The 15,579-nt window shown below is 57.6% G+C and overlaps 10 protein-coding genes across 10 annotated transcripts; 8 read left to right on the forward strand and 2 right to left on the reverse strand.

Moving 5' to 3' along the window:
- Window positions 1-283: 283 nt before the first annotated feature.
- FA10DRAFT_286723 (MFS general substrate transporter) lies at window positions 284-1,758 on the forward strand (the record flags this gene model as incomplete). The annotated part of the gene is made up of 3 exons (XM_025524090.1): window positions 284-1,109; window positions 1,166-1,405; window positions 1,469-1,758. 3 exons carry the CDS (start codon window positions 284-286, stop codon window positions 1,756-1,758), a joined length of 1,356 nt encoding a protein of 451 aa, XP_025378251.1.
- A 623-nt stretch (window positions 1,759-2,381) lies between these two features.
- On the forward strand, window positions 2,382-3,921 carry FA10DRAFT_302233 (NAD(P)-binding protein; the record flags this gene model as incomplete). Its single annotated transcript, XM_025525081.1, has 2 exons — window positions 2,382-2,411; window positions 2,475-3,921. The coding sequence occupies 2 exons, from the start codon at window positions 2,382-2,384 to the stop codon at window positions 3,435-3,437; spliced, it is 993 nt and encodes a 330-aa protein (XP_025378252.1). The 3' UTR covers window positions 3,438-3,921.
- FA10DRAFT_267466 (hypothetical protein) lies at window positions 3,190-3,921 on the reverse strand. The gene has a single exon (XM_025521920.1). The coding sequence runs from the start codon at window positions 3,828-3,830 to the stop codon at window positions 3,594-3,596; it is 237 nt and encodes a 78-aa protein (XP_025378253.1). The 5' UTR covers window positions 3,831-3,921; the 3' UTR covers window positions 3,190-3,593.
- Window positions 3,922-4,006: 85 nt separating this feature from the next.
- FA10DRAFT_267467 (FAD/NAD(P)-binding domain-containing protein) lies at window positions 4,007-5,618 on the forward strand. The gene is made up of 2 exons (XM_025521921.1): window positions 4,007-5,235; window positions 5,285-5,618. Exons 1-2 carry the CDS (start codon window positions 4,250-4,252, stop codon window positions 5,511-5,513), a joined length of 1,215 nt encoding a protein of 404 aa, XP_025378254.1. The 5' UTR covers window positions 4,007-4,249; the 3' UTR covers window positions 5,514-5,618.
- A 98-nt stretch (window positions 5,619-5,716) lies between these two features.
- On the forward strand, window positions 5,717-6,997 carry FA10DRAFT_267468 (toxin biosynthesis ketoreductase). Its single transcript, XM_025521922.1, has one exon. It carries the CDS (start codon window positions 5,749-5,751, stop codon window positions 6,496-6,498), a length of 750 nt encoding a protein of 249 aa, XP_025378255.1. The 5' UTR covers window positions 5,717-5,748; the 3' UTR covers window positions 6,499-6,997.
- Window positions 6,998-7,089: 92 nt separating this feature from the next.
- On the forward strand, window positions 7,090-7,989 carry FA10DRAFT_302235 (alpha/beta-hydrolase; the record flags this gene model as incomplete). Its single annotated transcript, XM_025525082.1, has 1 exon — window positions 7,090-7,989. The coding sequence occupies exon 1, from the start codon at window positions 7,120-7,122 to the stop codon at window positions 7,987-7,989; it is 870 nt and encodes a 289-aa protein (XP_025378256.1). The 5' UTR covers window positions 7,090-7,119.
- Window positions 7,990-8,164: 175 nt separating this feature from the next.
- Window positions 8,165-10,754, forward strand: FA10DRAFT_130898 (hypothetical protein). The gene is made up of 9 exons (XM_025517979.1): window positions 8,165-8,356; window positions 8,416-8,431; window positions 8,484-8,519; window positions 8,575-8,628; window positions 8,683-8,812; window positions 8,865-8,990; window positions 9,042-9,782; window positions 9,905-10,008; window positions 10,100-10,754. The coding sequence occupies exons 1-9, from the start codon at window positions 8,317-8,319 to the stop codon at window positions 10,560-10,562; spliced, it is 1,710 nt and encodes a 569-aa protein (XP_025378257.1). The 5' UTR covers window positions 8,165-8,316; the 3' UTR covers window positions 10,563-10,754.
- Window positions 10,755-10,946: 192 nt separating this feature from the next.
- FA10DRAFT_286729 (hypothetical protein) lies at window positions 10,947-11,796 on the forward strand (the record flags this gene model as incomplete). Its single annotated transcript, XM_025524091.1, has 3 exons — window positions 10,947-11,072; window positions 11,151-11,573; window positions 11,629-11,796. The coding sequence occupies 3 exons, from the start codon at window positions 10,947-10,949 to the stop codon at window positions 11,794-11,796; spliced, it is 717 nt and encodes a 238-aa protein (XP_025378258.1).
- A 104-nt stretch (window positions 11,797-11,900) lies between these two features.
- FA10DRAFT_267471 (glutathione S-transferase) lies at window positions 11,901-12,883 on the forward strand. The gene has a single exon (XM_025521923.1). The coding sequence runs from the start codon at window positions 12,060-12,062 to the stop codon at window positions 12,786-12,788; it is 729 nt and encodes a 242-aa protein (XP_025378259.1). The 5' UTR covers window positions 11,901-12,059; the 3' UTR covers window positions 12,789-12,883.
- Window positions 12,884-12,993: 110 nt separating this feature from the next.
- FA10DRAFT_302238 (hypothetical protein) lies at window positions 12,994-14,251 on the reverse strand (the record flags this gene model as incomplete). Its single annotated transcript, XM_025525083.1, has 2 exons — window positions 12,994-13,917; window positions 14,234-14,251. 2 exons carry the CDS (start codon window positions 14,249-14,251, stop codon window positions 12,994-12,996), a joined length of 942 nt encoding a protein of 313 aa, XP_025378260.1.
- Between the last annotated feature and the right edge of the window lie 1,328 nt (window positions 14,252-15,579).

The raw sequence follows: 15,579 nt of genomic DNA on the forward strand, positions 1-15,579 counted from the left end.
GGGCGGATTTTGGAGAAGCGTATATTCGAGCAAGCGCGCATCTTTTCGAAGGGTCTCTATTACTGGCGGAAATTCCGCGAGCAGCGAAGCTACGAAAGCGATTCCTTTAGAGTGGGGCATCATCAATCGACGTACCGAGCAAGTTGGCACGGCGCTGGCTTCGTCAATGTCCGTGCACAACTAGGCAAACAGAACATAGGAACAATGAGAAACACTATTTAACCCGGAGATTGCCCAGAGTTCCAGCAGGATATGGTTATTGTCATGCGTCAGCTTACTTAGCATGTCTTCACCTGAAGTTGTCGACGGAAAACATCCTGCGCAAGGCACAGAGCACATGGGCAACGAAGAGAAAGCTGCGGCAAAGCCTGCGACGCCCGCGCCTCCCAACGGGGGCCTGCAGGCGTGGATGACCGTCGGCGCCGTCTGGCTGGCCGCTTTCGCGTCCCTCGGGCTAGCACAGTCGTGGGGCGTGTTCCAAGAGGCCTTCCTCAGCGACCCCAGCGCACAGCAGTACCACGGCCTCACCTCCTTGCGCCTTGGATTTCTGGGCGGCTGTTCAGTCGGCTTTGCGTTCATCTGTGGCCCATTTGGAAACATGCTGATCGGGGCGATGGGCGTCCGGAAGTGCATTGGCCTGGGGTTCTTTCTGATGGTTTTCAGCCTGATGATGGCGTCCATAGGTCGTCATTTCTGGAACCTCCTCCTGTCGCAGGGCATTCTCTTCGGTATCGGTGCCTCGATCACATACATACCCGCCATCGGCCTACCCGCTCAATGGTTCACGACGAAGCGGGGCATAGCTACGGGGATTGCCGCCACCGGATCGCCTTTTGGCGCCATCGCATTCGCACCTGCCATCCGTGCCCTCACCGCCAATCAGGGCATCCCATGGGCTACACGTATCATTGGCTTTATCATCCTGGCCTGTGGTGTCTTGTCTCTCGCGCTGATCCAGACGCCGAGTCACGCTGGGCAGCAGAAGAAACACGTCACCGCATACAATCCCTTCGACTTTGCACTGCTCAAAGATCTCAACTTCAACCTCTATCTACTGTTCTTTCTGCTGGGCGCCGTCGGCTATACGCTGCCGCTCTTTGTTATCCCAGGTGCGCTTCTGTTCACAGTCCCTGCATCACACACACGCTGACATGCCGTTGATCAGCTTTCTGTGAATCGATTGGCATCTCGCGCGCAAACGCAGCCGGAGTCATTTCGGTCCTCAGCGCGCTCAACGTCGTCAGCAGAGTTCTCACGGGCTTCTTGGGCGACAAATTCGGCTACATCAACCTGATTTGCACCTTTCAGTTCCTTCAGGGACTCGTGTGCGTTGTATGCTGGATCTTTGCCGACTCGCTGGCCACGATGATGGGTTTCGCCGTCCTCTTTGGCTTCTTTGCAGGAGGTGAGCAGGTTATTCACGTTCGTCAAGGCATACATGCTCATGCATCGGGAGTGTCTCTTGCAGCATACTGGTCACTGGCCGTGCCTGTATGCATGCGCATCGTTGGACTGCACAAGCTGGGCTCGGCGTTGGCCATACAGTTCTTGATGGCGGTCTTACCGCCCATTTTTATCTTGCCAATCGCCGACGCCATCCGAACAGACACGATCCGCTCCCTCGACCTGGCCGACGGTCAGAATCGTCGCTCCTGGATCTACGTGATCGTCTTTTCCGGTCTTTGCAGCATGCTGGCCAGCCTTTTACTTGTGCCTGTCAGACTTCGCATCCAGCGTAGCCTGCTGAAAGCTACATGAGCGCCTCGCGCGCTCTTCCAGGCTTCTTCTGCTTATGTTCCCTTCAGTATTTGCCTTTGATGATAATCTGAACTCCTTGTTTCCACCGTCGCCCGCACCCTGCTAGTCGCTTGCCCTCCTTGTAGCCCCTTCATTGGCTCTCGCTTTACCCCAGCGAATCGATGTGATCGTTTCCGTAACTCTCGTCTCAAACGCAATCGGAAGAGTTGTGAATACAAGAATCTTGTCACGCAGCTTCCGCCTTCACTCTCGAACTGTGCAGGGATCTTGAAGGGTCGTCTTTTACTAGATTCGGTCGGAATTTCCGGTAATTGTTACCATACTCACGCAACTACGAACGCTATAGCCACCTGTAAATGCTATGACCGGCGGCGATAACACCAGCGGAAGATATTCGGAACAGCGCTGTCTCGGTGCAAATCCGGAGACCGAAGTGTTTTGCGGACTCGACCGTTCATCTCCGGCACGTTTCCTACGCACGTAAGCAGTTGCAGAGCGTCGCCTTTACTCAAATTCCCGGAGCAATCGAAGCACAGATCTTGCCGAGTACCCTGGCGATGCGACTGATACATAGAGGGTGCTTTCTGGTAGCGAAAGAGGTTTAGGCTGCCTTCAGAGCAAAGATGAGCAAGTTTGCCGTATCAATCGTCGGCGTGAGTCGATGTTGAACGAATACTTTTGCTAGCACCTTCTAATGCTTTTTGCCCTGACTAAAGGGGGGCGGTACCGTGGGCGCGGCGATCTTGGACCAGCTGCAACCGCATTTTGGAAGCTTCGACGTACGCATCCTGTCGTCCCGTCCGTCGAGCGATTTCGCCGAAGCGGTCAGGCAGGGCTTCACACATTGTCAGATCAGCTACTCTGCGCCCGCGGAAGAGCTGATCGAAGTGCTGCAAGGCACACAGGCGGTCGTCCTGGCTCTCTCATCGCAACAGGGCGACATCGAAGCAACGTCACGTCGATTCCTGTCGGCTGCCGTGCAGGCGCGTGTGCCAAATGTGATTCCGTCCGACTTCTCGGGCGATCTGGACGCCGAGCATCTGGAGGAGCTCTTGGTGTGGAACGGTAAGCGTGCCATACGGCAATACGTGCGTCAATTGCAGTCCGCCATCGAGCAAGACGCCAACAGGCAGCAAGCTTTCTCTTGGGCTTCCATCAGCAACGGTTCCTTTCTCGAATGGGCCTTGGCGCGTGGCTTCTCCGGTTTTGACGTCGTCGACCGTCGTGCTCGACTCGTTGACGATGGCGTCGGTACATTTGCGACCACGAGTGTCGCCACGGTAGCAGAGGCTGTGGTCGCCGTCCTAGAAAAGTTTCGCAAGCCTGACGGGCAAGCGCTGAACCGTAGCTTTCATGTAGCCGATGCCGTTGTCACGCAGCGCCAGTTGTTGGCCTACTTCGAAAAGCACACCGGCGCCACGTGGACGACCACTGCTATTGATTCTGACGTGCAATTGGCCGATGGTCTGGCCTTGTACAAGAGCGGGCAGATTGGACCGGGCTATGGCAAGGTCATCACATCGGTCATCCTGGGTAGGCAAGTACGGTACGCAGACGTAGCCACCTTCAAACGAGAGCGTGTCAGGCAAAACATGAAGGATCTCGGCATCAGAGCCAAAGAAGGAATCGTAGAGCAAGCAGTTGCTGATGCGATTGCCGCTGGACGTGAGGCGAAGTAACACATTTTGCTCTGTGTGTCTGTTGCCATTGCATGATGAATTAGACGCATGTGTTCATGGCGAAAGATGGGCACCGAAAGAGAGGCCTGTCGAGCCGACGGCCCGTCATTGACCGCGCGGTTTGATGGGGTATTCTAGCAGCATGGCAAAAGGCTATCAGGTGATGTCAAGGGTTGCCTTTGCGGGCTTGTAGAGGAATGAGGCGAGCCAGTACCCGCCAATGACGCAGGCCGAGACAATGAAGACCCATTCCTTGAAGCTTGGGCCTTCGACGCCTGCGTGCGACGGGCGTCCATGAGGTCTCAGAGCGTCGTCGTCGGCCTGTTCAGCAAGACCATCGATTTCGACGTTTCGCGGCTCGTAGTGCGGTGGCTTTGTTTGGTGGGAAGACATGTCCTCGTCACGAGATTAGAGATTGGATCAGAATCTAGCCAGGAGCTCCTAACAGGATCTTTACCATCTGACGGCGGGGGAGAGCGTGGTGTGAACTAAGTAGGCCAGAGTTTCGCCGAGAAGGGATATATAAATCCTCAGGATCTGTACTACTACTACTGTATTTGGAAACCAAGAACGAATTCAAGATCGACGAAAAGGAAGTCACGCGTCTCAACAGCAGATAGATGGCGAGACAGTTAGTTCCCAGGGTTGTGCTCTGACTGAGCTTAATTGCTACGCGCTGGTGGGGTCGCATGAATCTAGGAACCACGTTCGTCCCAGACCGCGGTCGTCCGTGCACTCCATCAATGTCTTTGCCGTCCTGCCACAGAGTGCTGTCGAGAGCAACCGTCCAGCATCGTTATCGCATCATCAACATGACGGCAGCATCGCAAAGCCACCGGTACTCTGATATACCCTCTTCCCGTCGACCGGCATCTACAGGCACTAATGCACTCGCACCGATCGCCATCATCGGCGCCGGTCCCGCCGGTCTGCTCCTCGCACGCTTCTTTGAGCGCTCTCGCATTGCCTACACCGTCTTTGAGCGCGATCAGGGGCCCGAGATCCGGTCCGGCAGCGGTACCCTCGACGTCCGTCCAATAACAGGCCAGCTTGCCCTGAAACAGGCCGGTCTCCTCGACCGGTTCAACGCCCTCGCACGTCATGGGGTCTCGACGACCATTGTAGATGCACAGGCAAACGTACTTTTGAATGCTGGCGGCAAAGAAGACAAGGAAAGACCAGAGATTGATCGCAGAGATCTCCAGCGGCTGTTGCAAGAAGCGGTGCCCTTGGACAAGGTCGTCTGGGGTTCAAAGGTTGAAACGGTCAGCAGAGCGGCAGACGGCGTCATGACGATACACATGGCCGACCAGACGACCCTGTCAGGTTTCCGTCTCGTCATAGGTGCAGACGGGGCCTGGTCAAAGGTACGCCCGCTCCTGACACCTGCCGTCCCTCAGTATTCCGGCATCGTTTTCTACACGACCTACGTCCAGCCCGACGACGCCGGCTATCCCGTCGCCGACTCGCTTGCACAGCAAGGAAACTACCTTGCCATGAGCGGCACCCGCAAGATCTTCCTCCACTACCTGAGCGACAGGTCGTACTTCCTGTCGGTCGGACTGGACGTTGCCGAGGGTCAGTCCGACAAGTCGAGTCTGCAGAACGGCGCGGTGCTGTGGGAGTCGCTGCTGAAGGACAAGTTCCAAGATTGGACGCCGAAGCTAGTCGACCTGGTCCGACAGAGCGACGGTGCGTTTCGAGCCTGGCCGCTGTACAATTTGCCTGTCGAAGCCGTCGCGTCGCAGTGGACGTCTGTCCAGGGTGTCACGCTTGTTGGCGACGCGGCCCACCTGACGTGAGTCCTTTGCTGAATCAATTGTGGCCCTGCTGACTTGTGGCCGCAGTGTGCCGACCGGTGATGGCGTCAACAACGCGCTGTTCGACAGCCTTGAGCTCGCCACGCAGATCACAGAGCACGGCATCGACCGCCTCGATGACGCTGTGGCCGAGTACGAAAAGCCGATGCTCGTACGCGCGCGTGCGGCGATTGAGAAGGGACACTGGACAGCGGAAAAGCTGTTTGGTCCCGGCGCTCCGCACTCCTTCTTCAGAGCAATGGGCGTTGACATGTGATCGCGGCTTCTTGCCCCCCACCGGAACTATGGGATGTACTGTATATACTACTGTATTTACAGAGTGCGCGAATTTGGCGCGAATATGGAATTTCCGCGTTTGACGATTAACGCCGGCTGTCTCTCGAAGCATCGTCGTCAGAGTGCGAGTCACCGACGAGAAGCTATAAATTGAGCCATGTCCGACAGTCTGGGAGCGACATCTTCTCATCAAGGCCCTATCAAACCACCTCTACATGGTCAATTACCTCATCACTGGAGCCACGCGTGGCATCGGCGCAGAGCTCGTCAAGCAGCTGGCCGCTGACCCCAAGAACACCGTCGTCGCTGGCGTCAGGGACCCGGCGGCAGAGGCAGCCAAGACGCTGGCCCAGCTGAGAGGCCACGTCATCACGGTACAAATCGACTCGAGCTCCGACAGCGACGCAAAGGCTGCTGCCAAGGCCGTCTTGTCTCGAGGCATAGACTGTATCGATGTCATCATTGCCAATGCGGGTGTGGCAAGCGACTTCAAGCCGGTTGCCGACGTGAGCGCCGACGACTTTCGGCAGACACTGACTGTCAATGCCGTCGGACCCCTGCTCCTCTTTCAGGCTTTTCTCCCCCTGCTGAAGAAGAGTGCCTCGCCCAAGTTTCTTGTTGTCAGCAGCGCCATTGCTTCTCTCGGCATCCAGCGGCAACTGCCGTACAAAAGCACCTCGTACGGTGCCAGCAAGGCCGCGGTCAACTTTCTTGCGCTGCGCATTGCGATTGAGTATCCGGACGTTGTCTCTCTTGCACTTCACCCCGGCCTCGTTGCCACTGATCTGGCCGCATTCGCCCAGTCGTCGCTCGGAAGCAAGATTGAGGATGCCCTGTCGGAAGGCGCTGCCATCACCGTGGAGCAGAGTGCGGCCGGGATCATCAAGCTTGCCAACGAAGCGGCCGTCGACACGCACTCGGGCAAGTTTTTCAAGGCACAAGACGGCTCCGAGCTCCCATGGTGATTGTCTGAGCAGGCCATGACGGACTGCTGCGAGACCTCAAAGATTGCCCTACGTTCCTCTTTGTGTCTACACAGCATGCAATGCCATTGGCGCAGATTCTTGGCATGACTTTCTTTGTAGCGTGTTGTTTGTGGAAGGGACTGTAGACGGAACTAGCCTCGGTAATGAGAGGCCAGTGCTTTGCGCACCGCATCTCTGGCTCGCCGCCACTGTCCAGCTCCTTAGTCGGGGATTCGCCACAAAGTGGGCGGTGCCTGTCCGAATGTCCGCGCATCCTCCCTGTGAAGCGCAGAGAGCTCGCCGTGCTATCACCGCTGGACACTGCTCTGTAGGCGCAGTGTGATCAGCGAGCAGACACGCACATTCGCGCTTTTGCGGTGAGCATTATGTCCGCAAAACGCTCACACGCGCTTTCGCTCTTATAGCCTGTGCTGCAGCGCGTCAATTTCGTCGGCATTACGGCGGCCAAAAGGGCACTGTTTCTGCTCATGCTGACGACATTCTGGAAGGGACTTCCTATATAAGGTAGAGCGGCAGCACTTCCCTTTCAGTACGCAACAGCAGCACATCGCTTCCTGTACAACAATTGCACACCTTTCCACACGCAAGACGACGATTGTGATGACTCTGCCATTTACATATGCAACGGCTCCGGACCAGCACACCGCCGTACTGGGCGTCAAGCTAGCCTATCGGTCCCTAGGTGTGACGCAGGGAGTGCCGCTCCTGCTCAACACGCACTTCCGTGGTACCATGGACCACTGGGACCCCGTGTTTCTCGACTCGATTGCCGCAAAGCGCCACGTGATCCTCTTCGACAACGCTGGTGTCGGGCGCAGCGAGGGAGAGGTGCCCCTGACGTACGCCGGATGGGCAAAATATGGAAGCGGACTCATGGCGGCTCTGGGCATCGAGCAGTATGACGTCTTTGGGTTCTCAATGGGCGGCTTCGTGGCCCAGCTGATTGCACTCGAGGATCCCCTTCATGTCCGACGGCTCATTCTCGCCGGCACGGGCCCCAGCGCCGGCGACGGGGTGATGGGCTCGGCGCCTGGGCCTTTCGAAGAGCTGCTTTCGGCCAGCGACGAGCAGTCCAACCACGCGGCGTTTGTCAAGCACTTCTTCTCCCATTCGGCCGCCAAGCAGCAGAAGGGAGAGCAGTGGTGGGAGCGAATGACGCATGCGCGGAGCAACCGTAGCGACTATGTGGGAGCTGAAGGTACCCGGTGCCAGGTTTCTGCCCTGCAGCGCTTCTTTTCGCCCGAGCACGCCGCTGAGGGCACCTACGACCGGCTCGACCAGATCAAGATCCCTGTCCTCATTGCCAATGGCAGCAACGACGTGCTCATTGCGACAGACAACAGCATCGTGCTTTGGCGCAGGCTCATCAACGCCCCCACGCATCTGCACCTCTACCCAGACAGTGGCCACGGCTTCCTCGACGAGTTCTCCGAGCACTTTTCCCAGCTCATCAATGACTTTCTCGAGTGACAAACCTGTGCAGTCTGTAACTGAATCTAGCTTTCTCCAATTGCTCGGTAATTTGACCCTATCTTTTGTGAGAGACTGACAAGACTGTGTGGCTTCCGCTAGCAACAATGCTGTGGGAAAGGATGGTCATGGTCACGATCAGCAAAGCTCTCTTGCTCGTATAGATCGCTGCGCACCGATGAGCGGTGCCGCTAACGCCGGGTTAGTCCAGTCCACGTGTGCCCATATTTCCGAAAGCGCGGCTCTTTCCAAAAGCGCGGCCCATCCTAAATGCGCGCTCGTATCTGACCGATCCCGCGCGCAATACCATCATTACGGCATTGTAGCATGGGCCTCAACTCTAGCTGTGTGGAGTGCCGGCGGCGGCGTGAGTGGACTGACTCTCGGAACGCGTAGTCGAAGGAAGCTGACAAGCGAGGTGTGCAGGTGTGCGGTGCGACGGGTCAGTAATGTTGGAAATGTGCACCTCGTGTGGATCGCTGAACTACTTGCAGCAAGGTACCGTGCAGCCAGTGTATACTAAAGGACAGGTGCGTGCTGTCCGTGCTGGCAGCTGAGTCGACTGCTGAGAGAAGGCTCCTCCAGATCAGCGCTTTGCTATCAACGCGAGCGGAAGAGGCGCACCGTCAAGCGTCCGCCGTGAGTGAGGCAGCAGCGTTGCAGCCCTGAGATGGTACTGACCCGGGCCAGCAGCGAGCGAGGCCATGCAACTGCCTCCTTTTTCGTCGCTGTGTCTGATGACCAAGCCGCCCGAAGAACGACCGGGGAGCAAGTAGCGCTCCCGCCGTGGACAGTCTGTCAGACCCTCATCGAGAGCGTCTTTGTGAGCAAATTACTGGCTCTCGAGAAGGTCACGCGACTAATCTGTTCCTTAGGCGACCTACGCGCTGCCCTTTGCAGGCGCGGTCATTACTCCGTCTGTGTTGAGCCACTATACCCACGGCGTCTGCGTCGACGGCAGGCGCCAAGAGACAGACGTCCGTGTCCTGGTGTCGGCTGCCGTGAGTTCTTTGAAAGCCGGTGCGACCAATGATCTCACGCATGTTCCATAGATCTCCCTGGCCATCCATTTTGCACCGAGCCAGCTTCTCACCTCGCTAGAGCACGGCGCGAGTGGCAACCTTGAGAGGACCAGATCGGTCTGCGCCTCTACAGCTATTGCACAGCTCAAGGATCAATTTCTAGGCGCACAGCGCTCGGCAACGCTCGAGGGCGTCCAGGCGGGCATCTTGCTCCTCTGCAATCCACGATTTGACCAGACGAGCCTGGATGGTCTGTTCGAGCTAACGGTGCAGCAGGCAAAGCAGCTCGGTCTGCACCTGCTCGAGCCGACAGACAAGTGGTCCAGCACCGACGAGATGGGCGCCCGCTGCTGGTGGTATCTTGCCGTGCGGTCATGGATGCGTGCGCCCGTCACGTGGTCTTACTCGATCCATCCCTCGCACTTTACCACTCCCAAGCCCAGTTTGCACATGCCAGGCCTGCAGAGCGAGGCTCCAGGAGGATGGTCTCCGGCCTCTTTCTGCCTTGCCATGATCGAGCTGGCCACCGTCGTGCGCACAGGCGTCGACTTGCGCAACGCATCACCGACTCGCACGTGGTCAAACGCTGATCGCCAGGCGCTGACGCGACTCTTTGCCACGCTTGCGCTGACACTGCCGCCTTACTACGCCGTCGAAGGCGTCTCCGACCGCAGGCAGGCCGCGACGCAGCACGTAGAGCGCTGGCTGCTGCACCACTACATCTTTACGGCCTTTTTGCGGCTCCATCGCGACGAGCTGCGCCCTGACAGTGTCAGTGTCTCCGTGTTTGCTCTGGTCGCTCTTTCTCTGTTCCTGCCCCCCCACGTGCTGCTCTGTCTTTCTATGCTCCCGTACCTGCCTTTTTGCTGACGTTCTACCCCTCATGACCGCAGAACGATGGACCCTGCACCGTCTGCATTTGGCTCAGTCACGCCATACTCGACTCCATTGGAGACCTGCGGGGTTCCGACCTCCAGCGACTGTCCGATAGCACAGGGTGAGCGTTGCCAGATAGTCCCAGGACTGCGAGTTGACCTCCCGCACACAGAATGGCCGCTTGCCACGTCCTACTGTCCATCAAAGTCCAGCTCATGGCGCTCCTGGCGCGTTTTCGCCGAGACTCCCCGGGCTGTCGAGAGACGGCCGCCAAAGTTGTCTTCTCGCTCAGCAAGCGCAAGACGACCGCTGTCCTGGATGCCGTGGACGCGACCACCGCTCCTTTCTTCGAGGGCATCAAGGCGGTGTCAAGCCGGCTGCGAGCACTGTTCAACGGGGCGGCGCCGCCGCAGACGTACGAGGAGATGTCGCAGCTGCTGCTGGCTGTCGTCGGCACATGCGACAGCATGGATCGGCAGACCACGACGTCTTTGGAACAGGAGGACGACGACCTGCTCTTCCAGCAGCCCATCGGCGACATTCCGATCGAGCTGCTCTGGGCCAGGATCTCCAGCGAGGCGATGCTTCCGGCGCTGCCTTTCTGATCCCTCAATAGTCAAGATCAGCGACGTGACAGCTTCTCTTCGACTGTGCAGCGTGGCAGCTTGCTCCTGACTCAAGCGCCTGACTTCTGCGAGAGGTCACTTTCAGCGTCGGTGTAGCAACGGCGCACTCCATTAATGTGTAGACAGACTTGTGCCTGATCTTCGGTCGCTTTACATACTCTTTTGATGGCGGCCGCGACCGTCGGTGGCTGCATCGCGCTTGTCTGCCCACGAAACCCTCGTGTGATCTGCCAATCCTGCATGAGCGCAAGGAAGTAGGCTGAAGCGCCTGTCGTCTAACGCGCCCGATTTTAATCAGCCTCAGATTAAACATCGCGCACGGGCCTCCTCGTCGCATGAAATCTGACAGCTCGGGCCAGCCGCGCATGAAGCTTGACACAAGCCTTTAAGAAGGAATGGCTGGGGTGCCCAGCTTGCCCCATCGACGACAATCATGTCTGCACCCAAGAACATGGACAAACAGGTCGCGCCACTGGACTTCTTTCCATTTCGCGGCCAGTGCGGGCCACACAACACCGGCGGCTCCCTCTTCCTCGGCGTCCGTGCGCTTGTCATCGGCGTCAGCTACTCGCTCTTCAAGCCGTGCACCTCGGGCCTGTCCTTCTACCACTGATTTCCTGCTGCGCTACCCACGCAGTCCATGTTTCCGGGCCCCGTGAACATTCCGGGCGCCTCTGAGGCTGCCCTCGGGTTCCTGACCGAAGACGTCTTTGGTTTCGCATTGCCCTATGCAACCGTCGCCTTTACCGGCCTGCTGCTGTCGTCGGCCGCCTTTGCGCTCTATAATCTTGTCTGGCGGCGCGAGCGGCTGCCCCTGAAGAGCCAAGGCGGCGCCATCCAGATCGCCACCCAGGTCAATCTCGTGGACCTGATCCACACATTGGCGCTCGCCTTTTCACTCTCGCGGAACCGGTCATGGTCGCCAGCGACAGCCCAATGGATGCCTCTCCTCTTTGCCGTCGGCCTCGCGCTCCACCAGTGGGCTGACGGCGCCAAATATGTTGTTAAGTCGACGCGCGGCAACGACGGCAAGCTCTGCACCCGTGGCGTCTGGTCGCTCGTCCGCCCCCCCAACGTGCCCTGGCTTCCAGCTCTGGCGCTCGGCTTATGCCCAGTTCTGCGGTGGCTGGTACCTGAATGGGATGCTGGCGCTGAGTCTCGTCTATGTCTTCGTCACGACCAGTTTCCCGACCTCGGAGCGCTACCTTGCGACCAAGTACAAGCAGCAGTGGACGCAGTACTGTCAGCAGACACGGTCAAAGATCCTCCCTTTTGTGTACTAGTATGCTTGAGCAGTCATCGCGCCGCACAACACGTGGTGCAAATCCCACATCGCACCTGCATTTTTTTCTACTTCTGACCGTGGTGTCAGCTCCACCTCGGATTGCGCTATCGCTCCCGTTCACTTTTAGTTATATGGGCCTTCTTCTCACCTCCTTTTTGCTCAGTTGCGCGCCTTCTGCCCGCCGCAAGGCCAGGGAGAACCTTCAAGAGGGGGGCAACAGAGCCAGATCCGCGATACGAGACAGCGCAAGCCACAGGCACCATGTCTGACCAGCTCACGCTCTACAGCTGGCCCGAGTCGGGCAACAGCTACAAGGTCCGCCTGCTGCTGGCGCTGCTCAAGGTCGACTACACGGTGAAAGACCTCGACTTTCTCAACCTCGAGCAGCAGAGCGCGTCGTTCCGCGCGATCAACCCCAAGGGCGAGGTGCCCACCATCACGCTGGGCGACGTCGTGCTCACTGACTCTTCCTCGATTCTCACCTACCTCTCAGCCGTGTACGGCGACGACGGAAAGCAGGGCAGTGGGCCGTCGTCCTACTACGGCAAAGATCTCCTGGAGCAGGCAAAAATCATCGAGTGGCTCGCCTTTGCCAATGGATGGGTGCAGCACGGCGTCTTTACCGCACGGGCGATCCTGTCCTACGGCGGGCCTTACAACGGCCTCGGTCAGAACACCGACGACGACGCACTGCTGGCTGCACGGCTCCGGGACGCCAAGGAGCGCGGCCACAGATCGCTGGCGATCATCGATGGCGAACTGGAGAAGCAGGGCGGATGGCTGGTGGCCCACCGGCCGACGATTGCCGACATCTCCAACTTTGTCTACATCGCCCTGGCGCCCATGGGCGACATCTCCCTCAAGCGCTACCCCCACGTGCTTGCCTGGATCGAGTCGATCAAGAGGCTCCCCGGCTTCATCTCCATCCCCGGCCTCGACGACCCGCTCGTGCGACGGAGGGGTACGCGATTTGAGAAGAGTACCGAGTGACTCAACTGAGAACCACATAGGGGATCAATTTGATTGGTGATTTTCAGAGCGAAGACTAGATCCTCTCTCTCTTCTCTCTCCTCTCTCATTCGGGCATGCAAGCAGGGTCACGCGTGGCCCGAGAAACTCCATTACTGGCTTTTAGCGAGATCAAGAAGGTGTGCAACATGATGTATACTAAGATCGAGTGAAATGGCTGCTGCTCTTAGCTGACCGCCCCGAGCTGGACCTGCAGGGGACCAGCAACAATGTCTTCCTTGCTCCTTACGTTCGAGGTATTGGCAATAGCCACGAGCAGGTTGCCGTTATTGGCCGTCAACGTGGGCATGTTGACGAAGATGCTTCCGTCCTCCAAGAAGCTTGCCTTGACAGTGTAGTTGAACAGGCTATTAAAGAAGATGGCGTGCAGGTTGCTTGCTTCTGGCGAGGACCGCTGGAGCGGGGGCAGATCGCCGCCGCTTGGCTTGGCAAACGCGATGTTCATTGTTCCGTTTGCTCTCTTGATGTCAGAGGCCGACGTGTTCAAGGACAGCTTGGGCAGCTTCTGGTCTGGGCTCGGGTACTCGGGATTCTGTTTGGGGCAGCTGCCTGGTACGATCAGCTGCTTGGTGGTCGAGAGGATCTGAAGCGGCCAAGGATAGACGGTGTCGGTTGGTCCGACGAAACTGCCGATCCTAAGGACCTGGCCATTTACGAATGTGAGATGGCGGGTCTCTGCCGAGATCGTGCCCATGATTGTGGCCAGGGTTTCCGCACTCTCTGCCTGCTGTGCCAGGCCTGTGAGATAGGCCATCGAGCCGATCTCAATTTCCGAGACGATGACCATGTACTTTTGCACCTGGAGCGTCCTGTTCTTGATGTCTTCGAAGCCGTACAGGTACTGACAGCGACCTGGTTTGATGTTCGTAGAGGCAATTGCGTCTTCAAACACTCTGAGATGGCCATTCTCGTTTTCGTAGACGGCCTTCAGCTGGCTGTAGGTGTCCGTCGGAAAGCCGGCATCAACGAAATCGGATGCTTTGAACGTTTTCATGCCCGCTCTGTAGAGCCCGTCGACGATCCATTCCGCCGCGAGAAGATTTTGCAGCAGACCTTGGTCGCCCGAGGCGACCTGTCCCTCTTTCACACCCTGTGGCAGTGCGAAGGTATAGGGGAGGTCGTTGCGAGGTCCGTGGGCCGTCGCGTTATCGCCGTAGATGGAAGCACTCGCACCGCGTCTGGACAACAGCGGACGGCCAGTGACCAGGAGCCGAGAGGCGGAGAGGAATACGAGCAAGTGGGTAGACAGCAGCATCTTTGCTTCTTCTTGTTTGCGCGCAGGGGATGCCGTCGAGGTCTCTCGACCCACTCGGTGGCTTATATAGCCTTCCCCGTCCGATGCAGGCAAAGCGGCATTCAACACAGGTCGGAGCTTTTTCGGTAGCAAAAGGAGCACGGTGACTCACCGGCCACCCAGCAGCCATGAACCTCCTGTCCTGCGTGTGATCCGCACCAGAAAGAAACGCTAGTCTGCTTCTGTCGGCGAGAGATCTCGGACTGTAAATCCACCGATTTTTTCTTTCCGAATAAGCTCCGAGCTGGAAAATCGTCGTCGATGCGGCCGCCGGCACGCGGTCCCGCTGGCGCGCCGCATGTATTTCGTTTCTCCAGTCGGGCCGAAGGTTACTTTTCGCACCGAACTCAACCATCAACGGCATCGCCCTTGGACTCTGGGATTCGACCGAGCACGAGCGTGGCGTCGCAAAACTTCTTCTCTGCACTCAAACATCGTCTTTGCTCTTGCTCTTCTCTCTGAACAGAAGTCTCAGAATCGTCTCTGCAGTTCCGTCTCCTCTATGAAGCGTTGCAGCACCGGCACGTTCTGCGGAGAAAAGATGTCGTGATGATCGGCATTGGCCAAGGTAAAGGTGCGAAAGTCAGTCGTTTCCAGTCCACGGCCCGTCCAGCCGTTGCAAAGGTGTTGCTTGATCCGCTGGAAGTGCGCTGGCCCCAAAAGAATGCGCGGAAAGGGCGAAGCTCTGCCGGCTCCATACATACCTTCTTTCTGAAGGTTCCGACGACCAGCGCCCTCGCAAGTAAATGAACAAAAAAGATCGCACAAAGACAAGTGAAAAATCCGTCCCAGCTCGTCTCAGTCGTCCCAGCCCGTCCTGTCCGTCTGGGAAACTCGTCCCATTCGTCCCATTCGTCCAGAAAATCCGTCCCAGCCCGTCCCAAGCCGTCCCACAAACTCGTCCAAGCCCGTCCTGATCGTCCTAAAAATCCGTCCTATCTTACAAGGCTGTCCCACCTAACCCTACTTGAGCTAAATCAGGGGCAAGCGACTTTTGAACTAGAGGGAGTGTAGGGTTACAAGGGTGTCCCACCTGACCCTACTTTGGCCGGATCAGGGCCAAAGGGGGATATGGACTGAGGGACCACTCCTAAGGGTAAAGGGGGCGTCCGGGCGCATTTCTGGCAAGTTTGAGACAGATTCACTTAGGGTTAGGGTTACTCCGTACTGCCCAGACGAAGCGACCGGGGTTATACAACGAGACGTACTTCATTGGAAAGCGTGAATTGAGGGCTACCCGGTTGATTAAGGCGAAAAAATGAGGGGTTGGCGCGTTGTAGGAGCTGTCCCAGGAGCAAAACAAAAAAATCACCTATGTCTGAGTGAGGTACGTGAAAAAAGAGTAACCCTTGGACAGGGGGTGGGGGTTACAAGGCTGTCCCACCTAACCCTACTTTGGCTAAATCAGGGGTAAACGACTTTTCTTAGGGTTAGGGTTAGGGTTAGGGTTAGGGTTAG

The sequence above is a fragment of the Acaromyces ingoldii genome (assembly GCF_003144295.1).
Source record: "Acaromyces ingoldii strain MCA 4198 unplaced genomic scaffold FA10scaffold_3, whole genome shotgun sequence".
NCBI classification, from domain to species: Eukaryota; Fungi; Basidiomycota; class Exobasidiomycetes; order Exobasidiales; family Cryptobasidiaceae; genus Acaromyces; species Acaromyces ingoldii.

Bases quoted from the DNA above. Each gene is read 5' to 3' on its own strand.
- FA10DRAFT_267466 (XM_025521920.1), bottom strand. From the start codon at position 3,830: ATGTCTTCCCACCAAACAAAGCCACCGCACTACGAGCCGCGAAACGTC.
- FA10DRAFT_267467 (XM_025521921.1), top strand. From the start codon at position 4,250: ATGACGGCAGCATCGCAAAGCCACCGGTACTCTGATATACCCTCTTCC. The intron at 5,236-5,284 runs GTGAGTCCTTTG...TTGTGGCCGCAG, and splicing joins GGCGACGCGGCCCACCTGAC to TGTGCCGACCGGTGATGGCG.
- FA10DRAFT_267468 (XM_025521922.1), top strand. From the start codon at position 5,749: ATGGTCAATTACCTCATCACTGGAGCCACGCGTGGCATCGGCGCAGAG.
- FA10DRAFT_130898 (XM_025517979.1), top strand. From the start codon at position 8,317: ATGGGCCTCAACTCTAGCTGTGTGGAGTGCCGGCGGCGGC. The intron at 8,991-9,041 runs GTGAGTTCTTTG...CATGTTCCATAG, and splicing joins GTGTCCTGGTGTCGGCTGCC to ATCTCCCTGGCCATCCATTT. The intron at 9,783-9,904 runs GTCAGTGTCTCC...TCATGACCGCAG, and splicing joins ACGAGCTGCGCCCTGACAGT to AACGATGGACCCTGCACCGT.
- FA10DRAFT_267471 (XM_025521923.1), top strand. From the start codon at position 12,060: ATGTCTGACCAGCTCACGCTCTACAGCTGGCCCGAGTCGGGCAACAGC.